The 22,058-nt window shown below is 45.0% G+C and overlaps 1 protein-coding gene across 1 annotated transcript in view; it reads right to left on the reverse strand.

Moving 5' to 3' along the window:
* REEP5 (receptor accessory protein 5) overlaps window positions 1–5,819 on the reverse strand; it is a 35,232-nt gene extending 29,413 nt beyond the window's left edge. The window contains exons 1-2 of the mRNA XM_082723740.1: window positions 5,526–5,819; window positions 4,750–4,843 (exon numbers count right to left, since the gene is read on the reverse strand). Coding sequence (XP_082579866.1) covers window positions 4,750–4,843; window positions 5,526–5,643 — 212 coding nt within the window. The 5' untranslated portion in view covers window positions 5,644–5,819. The remainder of the gene's footprint in view (window positions 1–4,749; window positions 4,844–5,525) is intronic.
* Between the last annotated feature and the right edge of the window lie 16,239 nt (window positions 5,820–22,058).

The following is a 22,058-nucleotide window of genomic DNA, read 5'->3' on the forward strand; positions in this document are numbered from 1 at the left end:
TCTTGGAAAGACTCTGATTTGTGCAATGCTCCTGGAAGCAGGGCTGCACCAGGAAAAAAAGGCCCCATGTTGTAGGATCCCCAGGTTACGAAATGTCCAGAATAGGCCCAATCCATAGAGACAGAAAGTAGTAAGTGGTTTCTGGAGACTGGGGCATAGGACAAACAGGGAGTGACTGCTAATGGATCCAGTTTCTTTTGGGAGGTGATGGAAATGTGTTGGAATGAGAAAGTGGTGATACATGCACAACTTTACGAACATACCAAACATTGAACTGGACTTTACAAAGGCTAGAATTACACCTCGGCAAAACAATGGGGTGGCATGGGGGTAGGCCTACGTCAGTAACAGAGGCTCACCCAGAGCAGTGACCTGCCTTCTCCTCCCAGGAACAGAGTGAAGAAGTCAAGAGATGGCAGCAATTCTGTCAACAGCTCTTGACAATGAGAAGGCTGGAATTCGATTTCAAGTTGCCTGTGCATGATGGCTAATGAGTCTGGAATCCTAGAAGAAAAGACCAAAGGCCCTGCTCCCAAAGGGAAATGGTGTACCAGAAAACAAGAGTAACCAGGAGGAACGGGGACCTCTTAAGGCCCTAACTGCCCCTCCATGAATGGAGGCCAGGCCTCCAGCCGTCTGGGTTCCAACACCCCACCCCTGACCCGAAGCCAGGTACCCTGGGGTCCCAACCACAGTTTTCCCAGGAGTGAGTCCTAAGACAAGCCCGGAAGCCATGGGAGCGTTTCCAAACTTGACTTCTGTGCCCTGCGGCCTCTAAGCCCCGTGCTGACCATTATGTGGTGTGGGCCTCCCCGAGACGGACGAAGAGGAGAGGAACTGGCAGGAACCAGAGCAGATGCTGAGAAAGGCTGAGACCGGCAAGAGCTGGGCAGGATGGCCACTCCCTTCCAGGGTCACTGCAGCCACAATGACCTTAAATCTACAACATATCATGTTACTCCCTATTTCTATTTAAAAACCATCCAAGACAATCAGAAAACCTGCAAACTTCCTTCAACCACCTGGAATCGATGCACCCTGACCCTCTGGCCACGGGCCCTGGGTCATGGCACCTGCACCGCTCTTGGGCTCCCTCACCTCACTCCAGGCTTCCAACGCCCAGCTCCTGGAACCTGTGGCACCTCTGCCAGGCTCTGCTCTTGGCTCACCTGGCACTTTTGCAAGCCTTAAGTCAAACAGACTCTCAGAGAAATATATGTATGGGGTGGGGGGGTTTCCTGCTATTCCCTACCCCAGCTCCCTGTCTATTTTCTTCACTGCTTACCTCCTACCCTCGGTCAGCATGGACTATTCACCGCGGTCTACCTTGGCAGACTGCGCCCTCACAGAGAACGGATAGCATGTCCACCCAGTCCCCAGAGCAGCTACTGGGCTGCTACCACTGGGCCTGGAGTGTGGCTGGATTCAAGATTCTTGCTAAACAGAGGAATCCGCACTCTTTAGAAGAACTCTGGCTGGGGAGCACAGGGAGAATTGTAAGACACAAGAGAACAATTAAAAAGAAGGGGATCACAGGTCACATTTTAAGTAAAACGGACTCATGTGCCACTAACAATACCATTTTCAACGATTTCTGACAATCACACAATGAAACTGGTTAAGCAATGAACAAACTTGATCAGACGAACCTCTAACGCTGACTGCCTCAACGTTACTCACTGGGGGTCTGTTTGCTTTATACCGTGCTCACAGTCCCATGTCACCTTGACACAGCAGAGGTCAGGTAGGGTCCCAGGGTCAGCAGGCCATTTTCCCCTCCCTTGCAGCCCATCGAGTGTTAACAAGCACCGGTTCCTGCTGCTGCTCCACAGCGGGGGCCCAAAACATGGGTTGACACTGGACTCCTTTACAGGCTGTAAAAGATCAAGGAGCCTAGGACCCCCCCGCCAAGCCCAGGCTGCACCCCATACTAGTTACACTAGAATCTCTGGAGGTAGGGCCCAAGTGTTAGGATTTTTGAAAGCTCCTTCAAGTAACTCCGATGGGCATCCAAGGCTGAAAACCACTGTTTTAGGGAGAAGTCCAAATGCCACAGAAAGCAACCTTCACTTAATTCCCGTATGGTCATAGAATGTTCTCTTTAATTTAAAGGTGAAAGAGTTGGGCCTATCAAAAGGAAGCATCCCGTGAATAAATACCACTCTAGAGAGACTCATCATTTCCTGAATTTTTGCTGCAATAGTTAAATTCCCTTTATTAGATTTTTAGCACTTTTCTGGCTCCTAGTATGGCATACTACAAATGTCCCTTTGCCTCAGAATATTCAACTAGAAAATAAAGTATACATACTTGGTGAATGGAATAATTCTAAAACAGGTAAAACCCATGTACCTAGCCCACTTAGAAATATGAACATCTCTATCATTTCACAGAATTCTGAGCAATAGACAGGAGCATTTAGCTTCCTGGGAAGTAAAAAGAGCCAATACTATTCAGTTGACTATGCAGAGAATGAAAGAATGACTACAAAAAAGTGATTAAAAAGAAAAAAAACTGAAACTGACTTGCTTTAAAATTGGACTTAAAAAGAGATTCCTGCTACGATTAATCCACTTCAGGTCAAGGAGAAACATACCGGAGTTCTGCCTGTAGTCACATCAGCTTCCGCCCACACCTGGATCTACATACCTCACCTAGGAACAGACTTTTACTTGACGAAAGCCCACACCAATGACCTCATCACACTAACAGAGAAGGTTATGTTTCTCACAGGGTTATGTGCCAAACAGTACTGACATGGAAAAGGGTTTTATGCTGGTCAGTATTTCCAAATATCCATATTCCTTTTGGTTCAAAATTACTCAAGCAGCAAGGCAGTTATTCAAGTGCAACCCCGGATTTGTTAAAAATGGGATCAACAACCTCTAAACCACGAACCTGAATCATGCTTCAAGCTCTTTTTTTCCTAAACTTTTATTAAAGGAACTCTTGCAAGCGGACTACACAATCAGAAGAAAAGTAAAGGAATGTACTTTTACTGTCTGAGAGCACAGACGCGTCACACAAGCCACTTTGAATTTGTGTTGCCTCCAAACTTTCCATACACACTGTATTATCAGTCGATTACATTTTATGAAAAACCATTCTTCCTGCCCCTTTTGCAGTGACCTGAAAGCCAAACCAGTTTTCCTGGTTTGCCCTTCTTTGGTATACACATGTAACCTGGATGGTACTTAAACAAGTAATGCTGGAAGATGGTAAATGCTTTTCTCAACATGAAGACAAGAACTCCAAACTCATAAGCAAGTAGGAGCCTAACGTCGTCAGACTTTATGGAGTGATTCCAATGGATTCTGCACTAGGAGAATACAATAACTTCAATTTAACTGCTCAAATCAGAACTCACATCTACATGTTTCCTCCTTTCTGGCCAAATACTAAATTCTAGCTTGGTCTGTAATAGACACAGGATGTAATACATGGGTTATCTGTGTGTTAGCCTCCCAGCTGAAAAGTTATTCCTCCGTTATTGGTGAGAAAATTTGCAGAGACCAATTCAATGAAAGTAAGACCTACCAGCTTTCTTGGGTAGAGCTACAGACTAGAACAATTTACATGTGGCAAAAATTCTGATTTGAATGAATGAAAACATGAAATTGTAGAATATTTTCAATATTTTCAAAATAAATACTGCAGAGTGAAAACCTCAAATAGGAAAAAATTCAGATCCTAATCTGCTAAGATTCATTTTTAAGTTTAATTACATAAATGAGTCATTTATATAACCAAGGAGCTATATTAGGGATGCATCTTTTTTTTTTTTTTTTGGGGGGGGAAGATTTTATTTATTTGTCAGAGAGAGCACAAGCAGGGGGAGCAGCAGGCAGAGGTAGAGGCAAGCAGAGAAAGCAGCAGGCTCCTCGCTGAGCAAGGAGCCTGATCTGGGACTCCATCCCAAGACCCTGGGATCATGACCTGAGCCCAAGGCAGATGTTTAACCAACTGAGCCTCCCCGGTGTCCCATTAGGGATGCATCTTACAAGGTTCTTTTTGGGGGCACCAGGTGGCTCAGTCGGTTAAGCATCTGCCTTGGGCTCAGGTCATGATCCTGGGCCCTTGGATGGAGCCCCTAGTCCACTGGGCTCCCTGTAGGGAGCCTTCTCCCTCCTCTCCTCCCCACTCGCGCTTTCTGGTGCTATCTCTACCTTTCTCTCTCTCAAATAAATAAAATCTTTTTTTTTTTTTTTTTTTTTTTTTTTAAGATTGTTTCTGTTTATACACTAGGGTAAGTGTTCTCCATTTGCCTTTAGTAAGTGGCTAGTCTTTTCAAACTCAAGAAGGCAAAATTCTCCCCAGGTTCTGAATTAACGGTTAATTCTGAATTAGGGGAAGTCTCATTTGATGGGGTTTTACTCTCAGACATGTAAGTATAAAGTGAAATACACATTAAAGTAATTATTAAGGAGAAGGGATCAGCTCTCTGTACCCAGCTGAGATCTCCCTAGCAGTAAAGGCAGGACGACTTCGTTGTAGCACTTTCCATCCGCGCGCATGTATTACAAGGGACCCGCCCAGCCAGCATAATCCGATGAAATAAACATTTCAGCTAGTCATCAGAAGCTGGGGCATCAAGTTAAGGCTCTAAAATGTGTGTCCTTAAGCACCTTCTACCTTCTACGCACTGACCGCTCTCGCAGGAAAATGGGGATGTGTACTAACTAGGACAGCCCTGGTTGGGGGATGGGGAGGGAAGGGGAGGTAGGGAGGATTGCAGGGGGAGCCACTTACGAGACATAGGCTGGGTAGCCAAATCCTATCAAGTTGCAGAGGAGAGAGGCTCCATAACCGAACACCAGGTACAAAGCCACCAGCCCGATGACACCTGGAGACACGAGAAGAGAAATGGGTCCCCTGGCACAGGAGGCGTTAAGCCGGACAGCCCCCGCCCACACCGCGAGGCTCGGCCTAGTGCGGGCGATCGAGAAAAACAAAACCGCCGTAAGGCTGGGCCCGGGCCTTTCCCCGGCTTCGCAGTCCGCCTGGGGACAGCCCCTACCTTCGCGCCGTTCCCACTGCCCCCTTCCCGCAGGGGTCCCCCGCCGTGCAGCTCACCGGCCTAGGGAACCGCGATCCACAGAGGATCTGGAGAGGCCCCGACTCCCCCGCCCGCCCGCGGGGGACACCCTGCTCGGCGCAGAGCTCTGTCGAAAGCCTGGCGGGACCATGCCCGGGCGCCCGCCCGCAAGACGCCCCCACCACTCGGCGCCAAGCCCGCGCGCGGCCCCTAGGACTGGGCGCTCGGCTGCCGGGACAGACACGTCAGCGCCGGTCCTCCCCGCGCCCCGAACACCCGCCATCCCCCCCGCCCCCGCCCCAGTCCTGGCGCCCCCGCGGGGTCTCCGGCCCCCCGGCCTGCCGGAACGGCCAGATCAGTCCCGAGATTGCCCTCGCCCCCATCTGTCACACACACCCTCTCCTCCGAACCCCCTTCCCGCTCGCTTCCCCAGCAGCTGGTGCCGCGGCTGCTCCCGGGGCCCGGCCACCCGCGGCGACCGCGCACCCACCGAGCGCGATGTATCTCCGGTTCACGCCGGTCTTGGCCTCGAGCTTGGCCAAAAGGTCGGTCATGCAGTTCTTCTCCTGCAGAAACCGGTCGAACCTCTGTCTCATGGCCGCAGACATGGCGAAAACTTTCGCGCCGCCGCCCGGGCTGCTCCTAGTGCCGGGTGGCCGCAGAACCCGGTGACTGGGGCGGGGGCGGGAGAGGGGCGGGGCGGGAGACGGGAGGCGGGAGGCGGGCGGGACCCGCGCTTGTTGACACGTCCCCCTCCCAGCGCGGCACCCCCCCTCCCCCGCCTCGCCCCGCCCCTCCCCGCCCCTCCCCGCCCCTCCCCGCCCCGCCTTGCCCCGCCGCGGGCACCACACCCGGCCCGGGGCCGGTCCTGCACGTCAGAGGTGGGGGCGGGAGCTGCAGCGGCTCCCGGCGGGGGGACCGTACCCCGCGGCTAGCGGCCTAATTCCGCCGAAGGTAGAGATGAGCGATGACTCCTGTGAGCGCCTCGCGCAGGTCGCACTGGTGCAAAAGCAGGTGGTAAGGGGGAGGCCGGCGCCCCTATTGCTCCCACCCGCCGCATAGTGAGACTGGTTTGAACGGGCCTGTACGGCTGTGCTGACCCTGCCAAGGCATTTAAGTTTAGCAACGGAAATGTACGACCAACCGCGAAAAAACTCTTCGTCGGGGACCTGCTTTTTCCCCCTCGTTGCTGGAACTCAGCATAGTTTTGCCCCAATAGTCTTGGTGCAAAGACCCTTGAAGAGACTTCCCCAGACCCTCCGCGGGGGGTACGCGGGTTCCGGGAAAGCGCTGCACTACTGAAACCTTTTTGTGGTGGAGTTGTATTTGATTGATATCTGATATCCTGGAAACGTTTCCACCCGCCCTGGTGGAGGCTAGTTTGTCCTTGCCTACCGCAAAATTACCCGGAAGGAGGAAATCCAACACTCCGGGCAGGGCCTCCCTTTGCTGCCATCGGAACGTCTTCCTCTACTTAAACCTTGGCTGTGGTTATCTCCCACCACACTATTTAAGGAAACTCCTTTTGAAATTATTATCTTTGTGACTCCTATGATCTACACGACGGGGGTAGAGTTTGCCTCATTGCTTCAGCTTCAAAGCGTCGGGTTCCTTACAGACTAGGGCTCCGGTTCCTCAGTTAAACCCGTCACTGCACACCAGCTGGGTCCCAGCGCTTCCTCTTTGTCCCGCACAACCCCTCTGCTCTGCTCTTTCAAACTGGCCTAGCTCTGCAGCACTGCCTTCCACTTCAGCCAAAAAAAAAAAAAAAAAAAAAACCACACAAAAATACAAAACAAACAAAAAAACCCCACCTACCTTGCCCACTCCTAACTTTTCCCTTTTACTCTAATTCTCCTTTCTCTTTTCTTCCCTAGAAAGTCTTAGCTCCGTTTTCTCAGCAGCCCCACCACCATCCAGCCACATCAGTGAACAAATGAAACCAAATAAAAAATTAATGAGATTATTGTGATAGCCTCCCAGTGCATTTCTGTCTTTCCACCTACAGTCAATTCTCAATGTGTCAGCCAGTTGGATCTTTTTAAAATGTGGGTCAAACTGTGGATTTTGCTCTGAACCATGTGCTCCGCACCTTCCAGTAGCTTTCCATTGGTCAGAGGTGACGTGGTTTATCCCTCCGTCTTCCAATTTCATCTACAGCCTGCCTCCTTGCTGTGCCCCAAACAAGCTGAATGCATTCTTGCCTCTGGCCTTTCATCCTCCTTCTATCTCCAGGGTTCCCAACGAGGAGGGATTTTAACCCATACAGGACATAGGGCAATGTCTGGAGACATCTTTGGTTGTCAAACAGATGGTCACAATGAGAAGCAGTTGCTGCTAGCATCCAGTAGGTAGTGGTAGGGAAGCTGCTAAAGAACCCTGCAATGTACAGGACAGCCCTCCCACAAGGCTGTCCAGCCCTCAATGTCAATAGTACTGCTATACGGAACCCTCCTGTATCTGAAAAGCTCCAGGTAACTGCTTAACTCTCTCTTCACACTTTTCAGGTCTTTGCCCAAATGACATCTCAGTGGGGCCTTCACCGATTCTGAATTGTAATCCCCAATGTTCTCTGGCCCGTCTTGCTTTGTTTTGCTCTGTAGAACTTATTATGTGTGACATTCTATATGTTCAGCTTTAAAAAAAAAAAAAAAAAGTATTTTTAAAAATGATGTTGTTTTATTCATTTATTGTAATTCCAGTATAGTTAACATACAGTGTTATATTAGCTTCAGGTGTACAATGTAGTGATTCAACGGTTGGATGACTCAGTGCTTGTCGAGGTACAGGCACTCTTGGGGTGCATTGGTGGCTTAGTTAAGCGTCTGCCTCCAGCTCAGGTCATGATCTCTGGAGCCTGGGATCCACCTGCATGGGGCTCCCTGGTCAGCGGGAGTCTTCTTCTCCCTCTTCCTCTGCCCCTGCCTCTGTGGCCCCCCACCCTTGCTCATGCTCTTTCTCTCTCTCTTTCAAATCAATCAATCAATCTTAAAAGAAAAAGAAGAAGAAGAAGAAGAAGAAGAAGAAGAGAAGAAGAGGAGGGGGAGGAGGAAGAGGGGGGAGGCGAAGAAGAAGAAGAAAAGTGCACTCTTTAATCCTCATTGCCTGTTCTGTACCCACTTCCCCTCTGGTCACCATCAGTTTGTTCCCTACAGTTAGGAATCTGGTTTTTTCCCTTTGTTGATTTGTTTTATTTCTTAAATTCCACATCTGAGTGAATTCATACAGTATTTGTCTTTCTCGGACTGGCTTACTTCACTGAGCATTATGCTCTCTAGGTCCATTCGTGTTGTTGCAAATGGCAAGTGTAGAGGCCACTTTGGGGCAACAGGCTTGAGCAGCAGTAGCTTGAGCAAGGCCGAAGTTTCCACAGTGACCAAGGGCTCACAGACCACAGTGAGCTGATGCAAACAGGCTCATTAAAACATAGGCCCTAACCAGGCACAGTTCCTAAGATTACCAAAAAAGAGAAAATTCTGTAGGTTCCCATATTTCCTTACCCTGCCCTATAACTATAGCCCCTCACCACCATCTCATAGCAGACAGTCTCTCCTTTGCTGTCTTGCCTACAGCACCTTTGCAGCCTGTTCAGTAAACTTTCCTCTCCTTTGTTCTGCCTGGGGTGAAATCTTCCACAGCCTGAGCCACAGGCCCCCACCCAATCTGGTTGCCCCACAGCAAGATTTCATTCATTTTTATGGCTGAATGATATTCCTCTGTGTGTGTGTGTGTGTGTGTGTGTGTGTAAAACCTCTGGTTTACCCCTTTACCTATCAGTGGACACTCAGGCTGCTTCCATAGTTTGGTTATTGTAAATAATGCTGCAGTAAACACAGGGGTGTTGAACTAGTGCTTTTGTGTTATTTTGGATAAATGCCCAGTGATGTGATCACTGGATCATATGGTCAATTTTTTTTTTTAAGATTGATTTATTTATTTGAGAGAGAGAGAGAGCACAAACAGGAGTAGGGGCAAAAGGAGAAAGAGAGAATCAATCCTTAAATAGACTCCCGGCTGAGTGTGGAGCCAGACATGGGGCTCGATCCCAGGATCCTGAGATCATGATCTTAGAGGAAATCAAGAGTCAATCACTTAACGGACTGAGCCACCAAGGCACCCCATGGCAATTGTAGTTTAAACCTTTTTTGAGGAATCTCCATACTGTTTTCTGCAGTGACTGCACCAGTTTGCATTCCCACCAACAAGGCAAGAGGGTTCCTTTTTTTCCCCAACTTAGCCAACACTTATTGTTTCTGTGGTTTTTATTTTAGCCATTCTCTGACAGGATGAGGTGGTATCTCATTGTGGTTTGATTTGCATTTTCCTGATGATGAGTGATGTTGAGCACCTTTTCATGTGTCTGTTGGCCATCTGGATGTCTTCTTTGGAGAAATGTCTGTCTTCTGCCCATTTTTAAATTAGATTATTTGGATTTATTTTTTTATGTTGGGTTGTATAAGTTCTTTGTGTATTTTGAATACTAGCCCTTTATTGGATATGTCATTTGCAAGTATCTTCTCCCATTTAGTCTTTCAGTTTTGTTGTTTCCTTTGCTGTGCAGAAGCTTTTTATCCTAATGTAGTCTTAATAGTTTATTCTTTCTTTTGTTTCCCTTGCCTCAGGAGACAATTGAAAAATATTGCTATGGCCAATGTCGGAGAAGTTACTGCCTGTACTCTCTTCTATGATTTTTTTTTTTAAGATTTTATTTATTTATTTTGTAAGGGCCTATTCAGCCAGACCAGCCCCACCCCGGTTGAACTGCCATTTTGTTGTAAAACTTAAATTGACTCTCCCCCACCCCCAGGGGAACTTACTTAAAAGCCAAGTCCGGGAACCAGTCCCAGGTAACAAAGTTCAAGTACAAGGGTGGGTCAGGCCAGGAGGAGGTATTCAATCAGTGAGTACTGTCTCCTAGCTACCAAGGAGTATGGGCCCCCGCCCTTTGGGACCAACGTGTGATAGGGTAAATAGGATAAATTGCAATTCAGTTGGTCACCTAGCATCACTGATGAAGTCCCAGAACCTAAGTCAGGTTCGGTGGGGTGAGGTTCGGAGCTGACGACTAAAGAAAGAATTCTTAAGACATCTTTGGTGCAAAATGGTGGTTTATTAAAGCACGGGGACAGGACCCGTGGGCAGACGGAGATGCTGCTGCCCCGGGTTGTGAGGAGTGGCTGGTTATATACACAGGAGTTGGGTAGGTGAGGACAAAGGGTTGTTCAGAAGGGCTATTGGGATAAAGAAGACTATCAGGATATGGAAGGCCTGGTTACTATCAAGCCAAGGCCACTTTCCCTCTAATGAGGCACTAACATAAAGACAATTGGGAGTCTCCTGGTGGAATGTTACATTCCTGCTATCAAACGTCCTTGTTAGTGAGATTTAGGTCTTAAAAGAAATTTAACTTTATTTACTTTTCCTTCTACCTCCATCCATCTCCTTCGGTTTTTTTATGGAGGGGAGGGTGACGTTAGGGCTTGAGGAACTGAGTTATGTATCTTTGGAAATTGGGCTATTGATAAGGCAACTTCTTTGTTGTAAATCTCAAGGACATTTGTAAACCAAGAGAGACTCCTGCCTTGCAGGACTGTGATCTCTGCAAGATAACCATTTGCTCTTCTTTTAGGGCAGTCAGGGGTGCCTGTGAAATGTCACACATATTACCAAGGGGAGTGGGTATAGAGGGGGTGCAAGGTGCCAGCCCCTGCTCCGTTCTCAGCCAGCCTCCTGCTCCCTCATCAACTGTGGAGTTTCCTGTGTGTGTTACAATCTCATTGACCACCTGTGTGTGGCCAAGCCCAACCATGTGGCCTTTGCTCTATAAAAGTTAGTGTGGAAAGCACGGAGGGGTTGTCCTCTCTGTAGGGGCGGCCCCAACCGGTCTGTTTGATGGTCCGTCTGATTCCTGATGCTTGGCACAAAATAAAGCTTTGCTTGACCTTCGCTTTGTATCAGTCTTGCTCCTTTAATCACAGACCCATTATTGGGGTACCCAGTTTTGGGGGACCCAAAAATTTGACAGAAATCACAAGTAGGCAGAGAGGCAGGCAGAGAGAGAAGAGGAAGCAGGCTCCCTGCTGAGCAGAGAGCCCCATATGAGGCTCGATCCCAGGACCCTGAGATCATGACCTGGGCCGAAGGCAGAGGCTTAACCCACTGAGCCACCCAGGGGCCCCTCTTCTATGATTTTTATAGTTTCAGGTCTCACATTTAGGTCTTTTTTTTTTTTTAAGATTTTATTTATTTATTTGAGAGAGAATGAGTGAGAGAGAGCATGAGAGAGGAAAAGGTCAGATGGAGAAGCAGACTCCCCAAGGAGCTGGGAGCCCAATGTGGGACTCGATCTTGGAAGTCCAGGATCATGACCTGAGACGAAGGCAGTGGATCAACCAACTGAGCCACCCAGGCGCCCCACATTTAGGTCTTTAATCCATTTGGAACTCATTTTTGCGCGTGGTGTAAGAAAGTAGTTTCATTCTTTTGCATATAGCTGACCAGTTTTCCCAGCACCGTTTGTTGAAGAGACTGTCTTTTTCCTATTGGCTATTCTTCCCTCCTTTGTCGAGGATTAATTGACCATATAAGTATGGGTTTATTTTGGGGCTTCCTATTCTGTTCCATTAATCTGTGTATCTATTTTTGTGCCAGAACCATACTGTTTGACTACTACTGCTTTGTAGTATTACTTAAAATCTGGAATTGTGGTACTTCTGGCTTTGTTTTTCTTTTTTGAAACTGCTTTGGTTGGGGCACCTGGATGGCTCAGTTGTTGAGCATCTGCCTTCGGCTCAGGTCATGATCCCAGAGTCCTGGGATCAAGCCCTGCATAGGGCTCCCTGCTCTGTGGGAAGTCTGCTTCTCCCTCTCCCACTTCCCCTGCTTGTGTTCCCTCTCGCTGTGTCTTTCTCTGTCAAATAAATAAAATAAAATAAAATGAAAGACTGCTTTGGCTATTAGGGGTCTTTGATTGTTCCATACAAATTTTGGCATTATTTGTTCTAGTTCTGTGAAAAATGCAGTTGGTAATTTGATAAAGATTGCATTAAATCTGTAGATTGCTTTGGGTAGTATGCACATTTTAATAATATTTTTTCATCCCATCATGGACATGGGATGTCTTTCCATTTCTTTGTGTCATCAACTTCATTCATTAGTGTTTTATAGTTTTCAAAGTACAGGTCTTTGATCTCCTTGGTTAGGTTTATTCCTAGATATATTATTATTTTTGGTGCAATTAGCAAAGGGATTGTATTCTTAATTTCTCTTTCTACTGCTTCATTGTTAGTGTGTAGAAATGCAAAGATTTCTGTATATTGAAGGAAACAACAGATGTTGGCAAGGATGTAGAGAAAGGAGAACCCTCGTATACTGCTGGTGGGAATGCAAGCTGGCATAGTCTCTCTGGGAAACAGTATGGAGGTTGCTCAAAAATTTTAAAAAATTAAATAAAATAAATAAAAATTTAAAAATAGAGCTACCTTATGATCCAGCAATTGTGCTACTAGTGATCTAAAGGGGTACCTGCACCCAATGTTTATAGTAGTAATGTCCATAATAACCAAAATATGGAAATGGAAAGAGCCCAGGTGCCATTGGCAGATCAATGGATAAAGAAGATGTGGTATATATATACATATATATATGTGTGTGTGTGTGTGTGTGTGTGTATGTGTGTGTGTGTGTGTGTGTGTGTGTGTGTATACACATACATACATTGGAATATTACCCAGCCAACAAAAAATGAAATCTTATAATTTGCAATGATGTGGATGAAGCTAGAATTTATTATGCTTGTGAAATAACTTAATCAGAGAAGATAATTATCATATGATTTCACTCATGTGGAATTTAAGAAACAAAACAGAATCATAGGGGAAGGGAGGGAAAAATAAAATAAGATGAAATCAGAGTGGGAGACAAACCATAAGAGACTCTTAACTTTAAGAAACAAACTGAGGGTTGGGGTGCCTGGGTGGCTCAGTGGGTTAAACCTCTGCCTTCCGCTCAGGTCATGATCTCAGGGTCCTGGGATCGAGCCCTACATCGGGCTCTCTGCTCAGCAGTGAGCCTGCTTCCCCCTCTCTCTCTGCCTGCCTCTCTGCCTACTTGTGATCTCTCTCTCTCTGTCAAATAAATAAATAAAATCTTAAAAAAAAAAAAAAAGAAACAAACAAACTGAGGGTTGCTGGAGGGGAGGAGGGAGGGGGGGTTGGGTAACTAGTGATTGGCAGTAAGGAAGGCACTTGATGTAATCAGCACTGGGTGTTATATGCAATTGGTGAATCACTAAACTCTACCTCTGAGACTATAATACACTATACATTAATTAATTAAATTTAAAAAAAGAAATGCAACAGATTTCTATACATTGGTTTTCTATCCTGCAACCTTACTGAATTCATTTATCAGTTCTAGTAGGTTTTTTGGTAGAGTCTTTGGGGTTTCCTAGTAGGTTTTTTGGTAGAGTCTTTGGGGTTTCCTATATATAGTGCCATGTCTTCTGCAAACAGTGCAAATTTTACTTCTTCATTAGTAATCTGGATGCCTTTTATTCCTTTTTCTTGTCTGATTGCTGTGGCTAGGACTTCCAGTACTATGTTGAATAAAAGTAGTCAGAGTGGATATCCTTCTCTTATTCCTGATCTTAGGGGGAAAGCTCTCAGTTTTTCACCATTAAGGCTGATGTTTACTGTGGGCTTTTTCATATATGGCCTTTATTATGTTGAGGTGTGTTTCTTCTAAACCTACTTTATTGAGAGTTTTTATCATGAGTAGATGTTGTACTTTGTCAAATGCTTTTTCTGCAGCTCTTGAAAGGATCATATGGTTTTTATTTTTTCTCACAAACATGATTAATCGTTTTGTTTTGTGAATATTGAACTATCCTTGCATCTTGGGAATAAATCCCACTTAATCGTAGTGAATTATTTTTTTTAATGTATTTAGTTTGCTAATACTTTGTGAGGATTTTTTGCATCAGAGATACTGGCTCGTAGTTCTCTGTATGTTCTAATTTTTAAATTGTTTTTCTTTCCCCATTACATTATAAGCTCCACCAATATAGATATTTTTGCCTAATCTGTTTACTTCTGTATCTCAAACACCTGGAATTGGGACACCTGGGTGGCTCAGTTGGTTAAGCAGCTGCCTTCGGCTCAGGTCATGATCCCAGCGTCCTGGGATCGAGTCCCACATCGGGCTCCTTGCTCCGCAGGGAGCCTGCTTCTCCCTCTGACTCTTCCTTCCACTCTGTCTGCCTGTGCTCGCTCTCACTCACTCTCTCTCTGACAAATAAATAAAATTAAAAAAAAAAAAAAGATGAATTTGGACACAGAGACAGACATACAGAAGAACAGATGTGAGACACAAAGGGAGAAGTCTATTGTCTATATGCCAAGGAGAGGAGGCCTCACAGCCCTCAGAAGAAAGCAACCTTGCAGACACCTTTATCTTGCACTTCCGACATCCAGAACTGTGAGACAGTAAATTTCTATCATTTAAACCAATCATTATGTGGTATTTTGTTATAGCAGCCCTGGAAAACTCTTATAACTGCTTACAAGAATAGCTGAGTTTGGAACTTTTTAGCCATTATAAGTTTGTATAATTACCTACTAAATGAATGCAGTAATTATTACTTAACTGGAAATTGGGGTCATATTTTTGAGTACTTCAGATGATTCACAACTTGATATTTTTAGGGACTTTTAGCCAATGAGCAAAATTCTTTTAAGTTATGTATTCAAATCAACCTAGATTTTTATCACTGTGCTTCATATAGTGTTAACATTAGTATTCTATCAACTATCCATAAAGTATCTGGAAACATACTATTGATTTGGATTTTTTAAAAATAAATACTGCTTTTTTCTCAATTTTCTCCCTACTTAGGTTCCAATTTTTTTCTTCCTTCACCATTCTACCTAATACTAGTAAAACAGAGCCTCCCAGTAAGGCATTGGAGGTGGAGCCCTGTCTCTGGACCCAGCCTGGATGGTGATATTTCAGCTACACCATTAGCTGTGTGACTTTGGGCAAGTTACATAAGCTCTCTGTGCTTCTGTTGCCTCATCCATTAAATAGGAATAATAGTACCTACTTCACAGGGTTGTCATGATGACAAAATAAAGTATAATTTGCAAAGTTTTCAGAAGAATTCCTTATGCAAAATAAGTGTTAAATAATCAAGAAAGAAAAAAAAGCACAGCTAGATATTAAAATCGAGATGAAGAATATTACATAAGTCCTACCTTTAAGAAATTACCATCAATCTGGGGAGCGTGAGACCTCTAGGTCATCCAGTCATCTCTGCAAAGCTTAGGCCCTTCTGTAGATGAGAAAGAGGTGCAGAGGACAAGACGTTGGCCATAAGTCCTAGATTATTTGTTCTCTCATATCTATAGAGCGTAGCCTCTGTGCCAGATGCTGCCAGACCTGGGAACCAGATAGACCAGGTCTCTGTCTAGCAGGCCATGGAGAAGGCTGGCCCGAAGCCAGTTGACTTTGGCAATTCCTAAGAAGGAAATCAGACTAACCTGGGAAGGTGCAAAGGCTATTACTATATCTTTCATGGGCTACAGAAGACAGCTCTACCAAAGATCTGAGATCGGGTCACTTTTTTCTCTCCATAAGCTGTCTCTTCAGGTTAAGAAAATTTCTTAACTATTTGAAGTCATGAACACACTTCTGTTCTGTCATATATGTTAGGAAGAAAATATGCATAATTTCCCAGGTGGTCTCTTTATTACCCTCCCCCCAACCCACACATTTGGAAGGGATCCTGGCTTTTGTTGGAGCCAGGCACCAGTGAGGCAGCCAGCTGCCACACCAGGAGGCCCCCAGGCCCTGCAGACAGAGCTCTGTTGGCACATCTCCCTCCAGCTGCTGGAGGAAGCTAATGGCAGGTGTTGTGACGGAAATAAGGAGGGGAAAGACAAAGTGAACAAAACTTGAAATACAGATTTGCCAGGCAGCAAGAGAAAAATGTAGAGGCTGACTATAGCTTAAGGGAATATTCAAAGGAATGAAACATAATTGCTAAGGGAATGCATTGAATACATTTAAGTTATGTTTTGATTTTTCATTGTCTTATTCTTCAACCTTTCCTACTAAAAATATAGACAAAGCATTTTTTTTTAGAGGTCTCCATTGATCAAACAGGAGGTTGCATTTTAGAAAATGACTGCTCACAATTGAGAATAAGAGAACCTGGGAATATCCTTTTCTTTAGCAAAGTATTTTTATTTTATTTTAGTATTTTATTCTGAAATCAAATGCCATATGTCATGGCTATTGCACAGAAATCTAGAGATTTTTACCAGATATGAAAGTGCGCTCTAATTCACCCTTTCATGAGTCAAATGGCCCCTGCAGAGGAGACAGATAGAAAAGAAGTCACTGAGAGGTTGTTTCTCTAGGTTTGAGACCAGTTAATCCAGTTCTGGACAAACCGTGGCATTTAGACCCATACTGGAATGGTACTGTGTCCACTGACCCTGGAATATGGTCAGAGAACTGTTCTCTTACCACAGAGAACAATCTAGATTTGCCTCATGCATTTTCGCTTTTCTTTGCATGTAAGAGAAGGACCAGAGTGAGGCAATTTTGTGCATTTCCCTTCCTGACTAGGCCTTATGGGAATTTAGTTAACTTGAATAAAGGAACTGACCAATTATTAGTTTCCTGTTGCTGCTGCAACAAATTACTACAAGCTTGGTGGCTTAAAACAGCAACAATTTATTATCTTGCAGTAGAGAACTCTACTACATCAGACCTCTGACGCAAGTCTAACTGGACTCAGTCAAGTTATCATTAGCAGGTTGCATTCCTTTTAGAGGCTCGGGAAGATGAGGGTTTTTTGGTTCATTTGGGATTGTTGGCAGAATTCAGGTCCCTGTGGGTATAGGACTGAGTTCCCCATTTCCTTCCTCATTTTCAAAGCCTGCAGCAGTGGGTTGAATCCCTCTCATACTTGAAATTTCAGTTCCTTTTTCTTTGGTCTCATCTCTCTGATGCATCTGTCTTCCACTTCCATTTTTAATGTCTCATGTGATTAAATTGAACCCACCCAGATAATCCAAAATAGTCTGATTTTTTTTTAAGATTTTTATTTATTTATTTATTTGACAGAGAGAGATTACAAGTAGGCAGAGAGGCAGGCAGAGAGAGAGAGGAGGAAGCAGGCTCCCTGCTGAGCAGAGAGCCCGATGCGGGACTCGATCCCAGGACCCTGAGATCATGACCTGAGCCGAAGGCAGCGGCTTAACCCACTGAGCCACCCAGGCGCCCCAAAATAGTCTGATTTTAAGGTTCATAACAGTCCTCATCTGCAAAGTTCCTTTTGCCTCGGTCACGTCTGCAAAGTTTCTTTGGCCACGGAAAGGGATCAACTTACAAGTTCTGAACGCTAGGGTGTGGCCATCTTTGCGAGGTCATTATTTTGTAGACTATACCTGCGTTAGATGGGGAATCCATAACCAGCCTCAGGGTCTCTGAAAAGAATGAACATGTTGAGATTAACCAGCTGGTGTAGTCCTTTCCCTCACCTGGAGAGCCCACCCAGGACACGGCACAGGCGTAAGGCACGGGTCCCACAGCAGATGCCCTGGCTCCATTTCTTACTTGCTGTGTGATTTCAGGAATGTTCTCACCCTCCAAAGGCTCACTTTCATCAGCCTATATCATGAAGCTAACATCAGTATCTATCTGCTCTAGGCTGAATGTTTGTGTCCTCCCAGAATTCATACCTTGAACCTAAACCCAAATCAGATGGTAATTGGAGATGGGGCCGTTGGGGGGTGACTAAGTCATGGGGGGGAGCCCTCATGATGAGATGAGTGCCCTTATAAAAGAGACCCCATGGGGCGCCTGGGTGGCTCAATGGGTTAAAACCTCTGCCTTAGGCTAGGGTAGTGATTCCAGGGTCCTGGGATCGAGCCCCACATCCGTCTCTCTGCTCAGCGGGGAGCCTGTTTCCTCCTCTCTCTCTGCCTGCCTCTCTGCCTACTTGTGATCTCTGTCTGTCAAATAAATAAAATTAAATTAAATCAAATTAAAAAAATAAATAAAAATAAATAAATAAATAAATGATAAAAGAGACCCCAGAGAGCTCCCTCAGCCCTCCTACCCTGTCAGGACATGGAGAGAAGATGGTTACCTGTAAACTGGGACGTGAGCTCTCACCAGACACAGAATTTGCTGGTACCAGCCTCCAGAGCCGTGAGAAATAAATGTTTAAGTCACCCAGTGTGTTTTGTCATAGCAGCCCAAATGGGCTAATATATCACCTCACAGCATTGTTGGGGGAAATGACATATTCTGTATAAAACACTATGAAAATTCCTCCCTCACGGAGTGTGCCGAAGTTTCAGCAAATCCAAAAGACTCATATGCAAATGCAGCAGACAGTGGCAAGCGTTGATGCTTAAAATTCCTCCCTCTTGTCTCATTCCATTGATTCCGGGATTTGGTATCTGTGCAAACAAAAACACTCCAGAAGAAATAAAAGCACATTTTCGTCAGTAATTTGACCATGGCAAAGCGGAGGAAAAGGAAGCGTCTGAGCGTCTATTTTTGTCAGTAGCAGGTTTTGTGCCCAGGGACTCCGAGAGTGTATTCTGATGAGGTGGGGCACCAGGGGCTTGAGAAGGAAAGGCACCTAGGCTTTGCCAAGGCACAAAGTGGTAAAGCTAAATTGCTAACTTCCAAGTCTTATCTTGGACCCTTGGACTAATCGGTGGCCAAGGGAAATGGACTCTCCAGGCCCGCACAGATGGGAGCAAGAAATTGACCTAACAACGCGTGTCAGGGCAAGTCCAGCTGTTCTCTGATGGGCGGCAAGCTGATTTATGCCCCCCTTTATCACTTAGTAGTCTCCAAATGCTTCCTCCCTCTCCTTGGTGTTTGTCTTTCAGCCTTGTTTGGATGAGTTTTGGCTCAACTCCCTCCAACTCTTGGACATCGATCATGCTATGACCACACTGGTTGTCTCAAGGACGTGCCTCTTCCTTTGAATACATAAATAAATAACTTTTGTTTTATTATGAGCAGGGCAGTGCAGTTAGGTAAGAATGACTTGACCATGTGGATTTTTGCTTATTATCTAGAATGTTCTGTCTAAAATCAGTGCTGATGTAGATTAGAAAGAAGGTAGTATTGGGGGATTTGGAACACAATTGGAGGGGGCACAGGCTTGCTTTTTTCCCCTCACACCTTTGTTTGTAACAACTCTGTCTATTGGCCATCATAACCAAAACTGTTGGAAGTGAGAATTTCTTGGTTTAAGAAATCATAATGTATACTGTCTCTAGATAACACCAACTGTTGTGTGTGTAATCATAACCAGCTTTATCAAATTTACTGAAAATGTTGATACTTTTATTTATTTTATTTTATTTTAAATATTTTCTTTATTTGTTTGAGAGAGAGCTTGCACAGAGTGGGGGAGAGGGAGAAGCAGACCCCCCGCTGAGCGGGGAGCCCGATGCAGAACTTGATCCCAGGACTTTGTGATCATGACCTGAGCCAAAGGTAGATGCTTAATCGACTGAGCCACCCAGGCACCCCAAAGTGTTGATACTTTTTTTTTTTAAGATTTTATTTATTCATTTGATAGACAGAGATCACAAGTAGACAGAGAGTCAGGCAGAGAGAAAGGAAGCAGGCTCCCTGCCGAGTAGAGAGCCCGATGTGGGGCTCAATCCCAGGACCCAGGGATCATGACTCGAGCCAAAGGAAGACGCTTTAATCCACTGAGCCACCCAGGCACCCCATAGTGTACAGTCCTATCATTAGGACTGTATCTTCCGATTTTATAAATAGTAACTGAATTTATGTTTAACACAATACCAAAATCTGTATCATGTGTATATTTGGTACATTTACAGCTCCACACAATGGCATATGAAATGGATTAAAGGAGGCATTTCTATTTCTGGATTCTCTGGGTATGTGATTACTTACAACTTGTGTGTTTAACATGCAGGAGGACCTTTATACTTAGATTGCTTGGTATCAGGTTTACAGCTTCTGTTTAATGTGAAACAATGCCATGATTTGGACTAGATGCAAATGTCTTAAATAAACCGCAAAGATACTTGAGTGCAAAATTCAGTGGAGGAGAGGCCGTTACCTTAATTGAGAGAAAAATAGCATTGGCTCAATCGCAGAGTAATCTATTAAAAACAAATTATTTTGTAGAGTTACCTCAAATCACTTTCTCAAATTCGTATTAATTCACGGGAGAATAATGGGGGTGAAAAATCAGCTTAGACAGAGACCCTGCATCAGTTTATAGAATGTGGCTTCTTTTCACTTGCCTTAGATCACGTCCACACTGACAGAACAAAGTGGAGAGTGAAGCACCTATCTTAGAGTTTTATCACAAAAATTTTATGAATAATTACTTGGAGTAGACAGCCCCAGGCTAAGACCTTTCAGTAGAGAACAATTGGACATAAGTGGATTTTTCAGGATGACTTAGTTTGAGACCAAGGAATGGTCAGTGCTGTTTTTGTCAGGCATAGAATGGATCCCAGAATACTCTCCTCTACCCTTGAAGTCCCTTCCCAGTTATTTAGATTTAATTTTTTTTTCTAAAGGTTTTATTTATTTGACAGAGAGAGAGAGAGAGATCACAAGTAGACAGAGAGTCAGGCAGAGAGGGGGAAACAGGCTCCCCGCTGAGCAGAGAGCCCGATGTGGGGCTCAATCCCAGGACCCTGAGATCACAACCCAAGCCAAAGGCAGAGGCTTAATCCACTGAGCCACCCAGGCACCCCTAGATTTAATTTCTTAAAGGTTTTCTCCTCATTCTCAGAAGGATAATGAATCCCCAGTATTAAATATTCATTCATCCACCCAACAGTTCTTTATGGAGTACCCGCTATCTGGAGGCGCCCTGGGAACCGAGATAGACAAGGTCCAGGCTTTATGAATCTCATAGGAGATAATTGCCATAGCAACATTTGGTATCCATCGTTGAGGATTTGAAATAAACTTTAGGATCTTAACACAATATTATTTTTTCATCACCAAAGAGCAAATTGTTATCAATAAAAGTCTCAATTTGGCTCTCACATGATACTGTTTGTTCTTTTCTACCTGGCACCCTGACAGCAGCAAACACTCTTTTGCTCCATAAGCTTTCCTCCCTTTTCCGTAGATCCAACAGGAGTTGGGGGAGTGGTGACTCCTTGCTTGAGTCATCATTTTGCTACATTGTATAATGAGTTCATAAACACCAACAGTGGAAAAAAACTAGACAGCGGGGGAAAGATCCATTGTTTATCCCTTGTCTCCCAGTCTCCCCATAACTCCCCAGCAGGGTCAGTTTTGAAGTGATCAGACCCATGACGAGTGGGAAGGAGAACTCCTTGTTGACTTGACCAAACATCTGACGGTAATAATGTCTCTTTATTCTATAGGGAGACATTTATCCTGTATAAATAGACATCTTACTGTTTTACCTCAATGCAAAAATGTGTTAGCAGTTAGCAGTGGTTTGTTACAGCCGTGAACTGACATCTGTTAGCAATGAGGTTCTCTGGCATACTATTCTATGTGAGTAATTCTGAGGAAAGGAAGTCAGAAGAGAAGACCAATGGTCACCCCAAAATAGCCCTGAGCCTACAGCTTTGGGCAGAACAACTCATTGGCAAAGCTGTGAGGAGAGCAGAGCTGTTTACCCACTGACTCATCTGTTTTACATGTATCTGCAGAGTGGTTGTCATAGGCTAAGCATGATGCTTAAGGATGAATGAGAGGCACTTCTGCCCAAAGAAATGTATAAATGTTAGATTCCTTCTCTCAACTTTTTTTTTTAACCTCTGTACTCCCCATATGTCCAGTATCCCAGTAATCTTGTTCTTTCTTCTTTTAATTCTCTTATCAGTAAACTCTCCTTGGGGTACCTGGGTGGCTCAGTCCACTAAGTGTCTGCCTTCGGCTCAGGTCATGATCTCAAGGTCCTGGGATCGAGCCCCACATTGGGCTCCTTGCTGAGCAGGGAGCCCGCTTCACC

The sequence above is a fragment of the Mustela nivalis genome (assembly GCF_964662115.1).
Source record: "Mustela nivalis genome assembly, chromosome: 3".
In the NCBI taxonomy this organism is placed as follows: Eukaryota; Metazoa; Chordata; class Mammalia; order Carnivora; family Mustelidae; genus Mustela; species Mustela nivalis.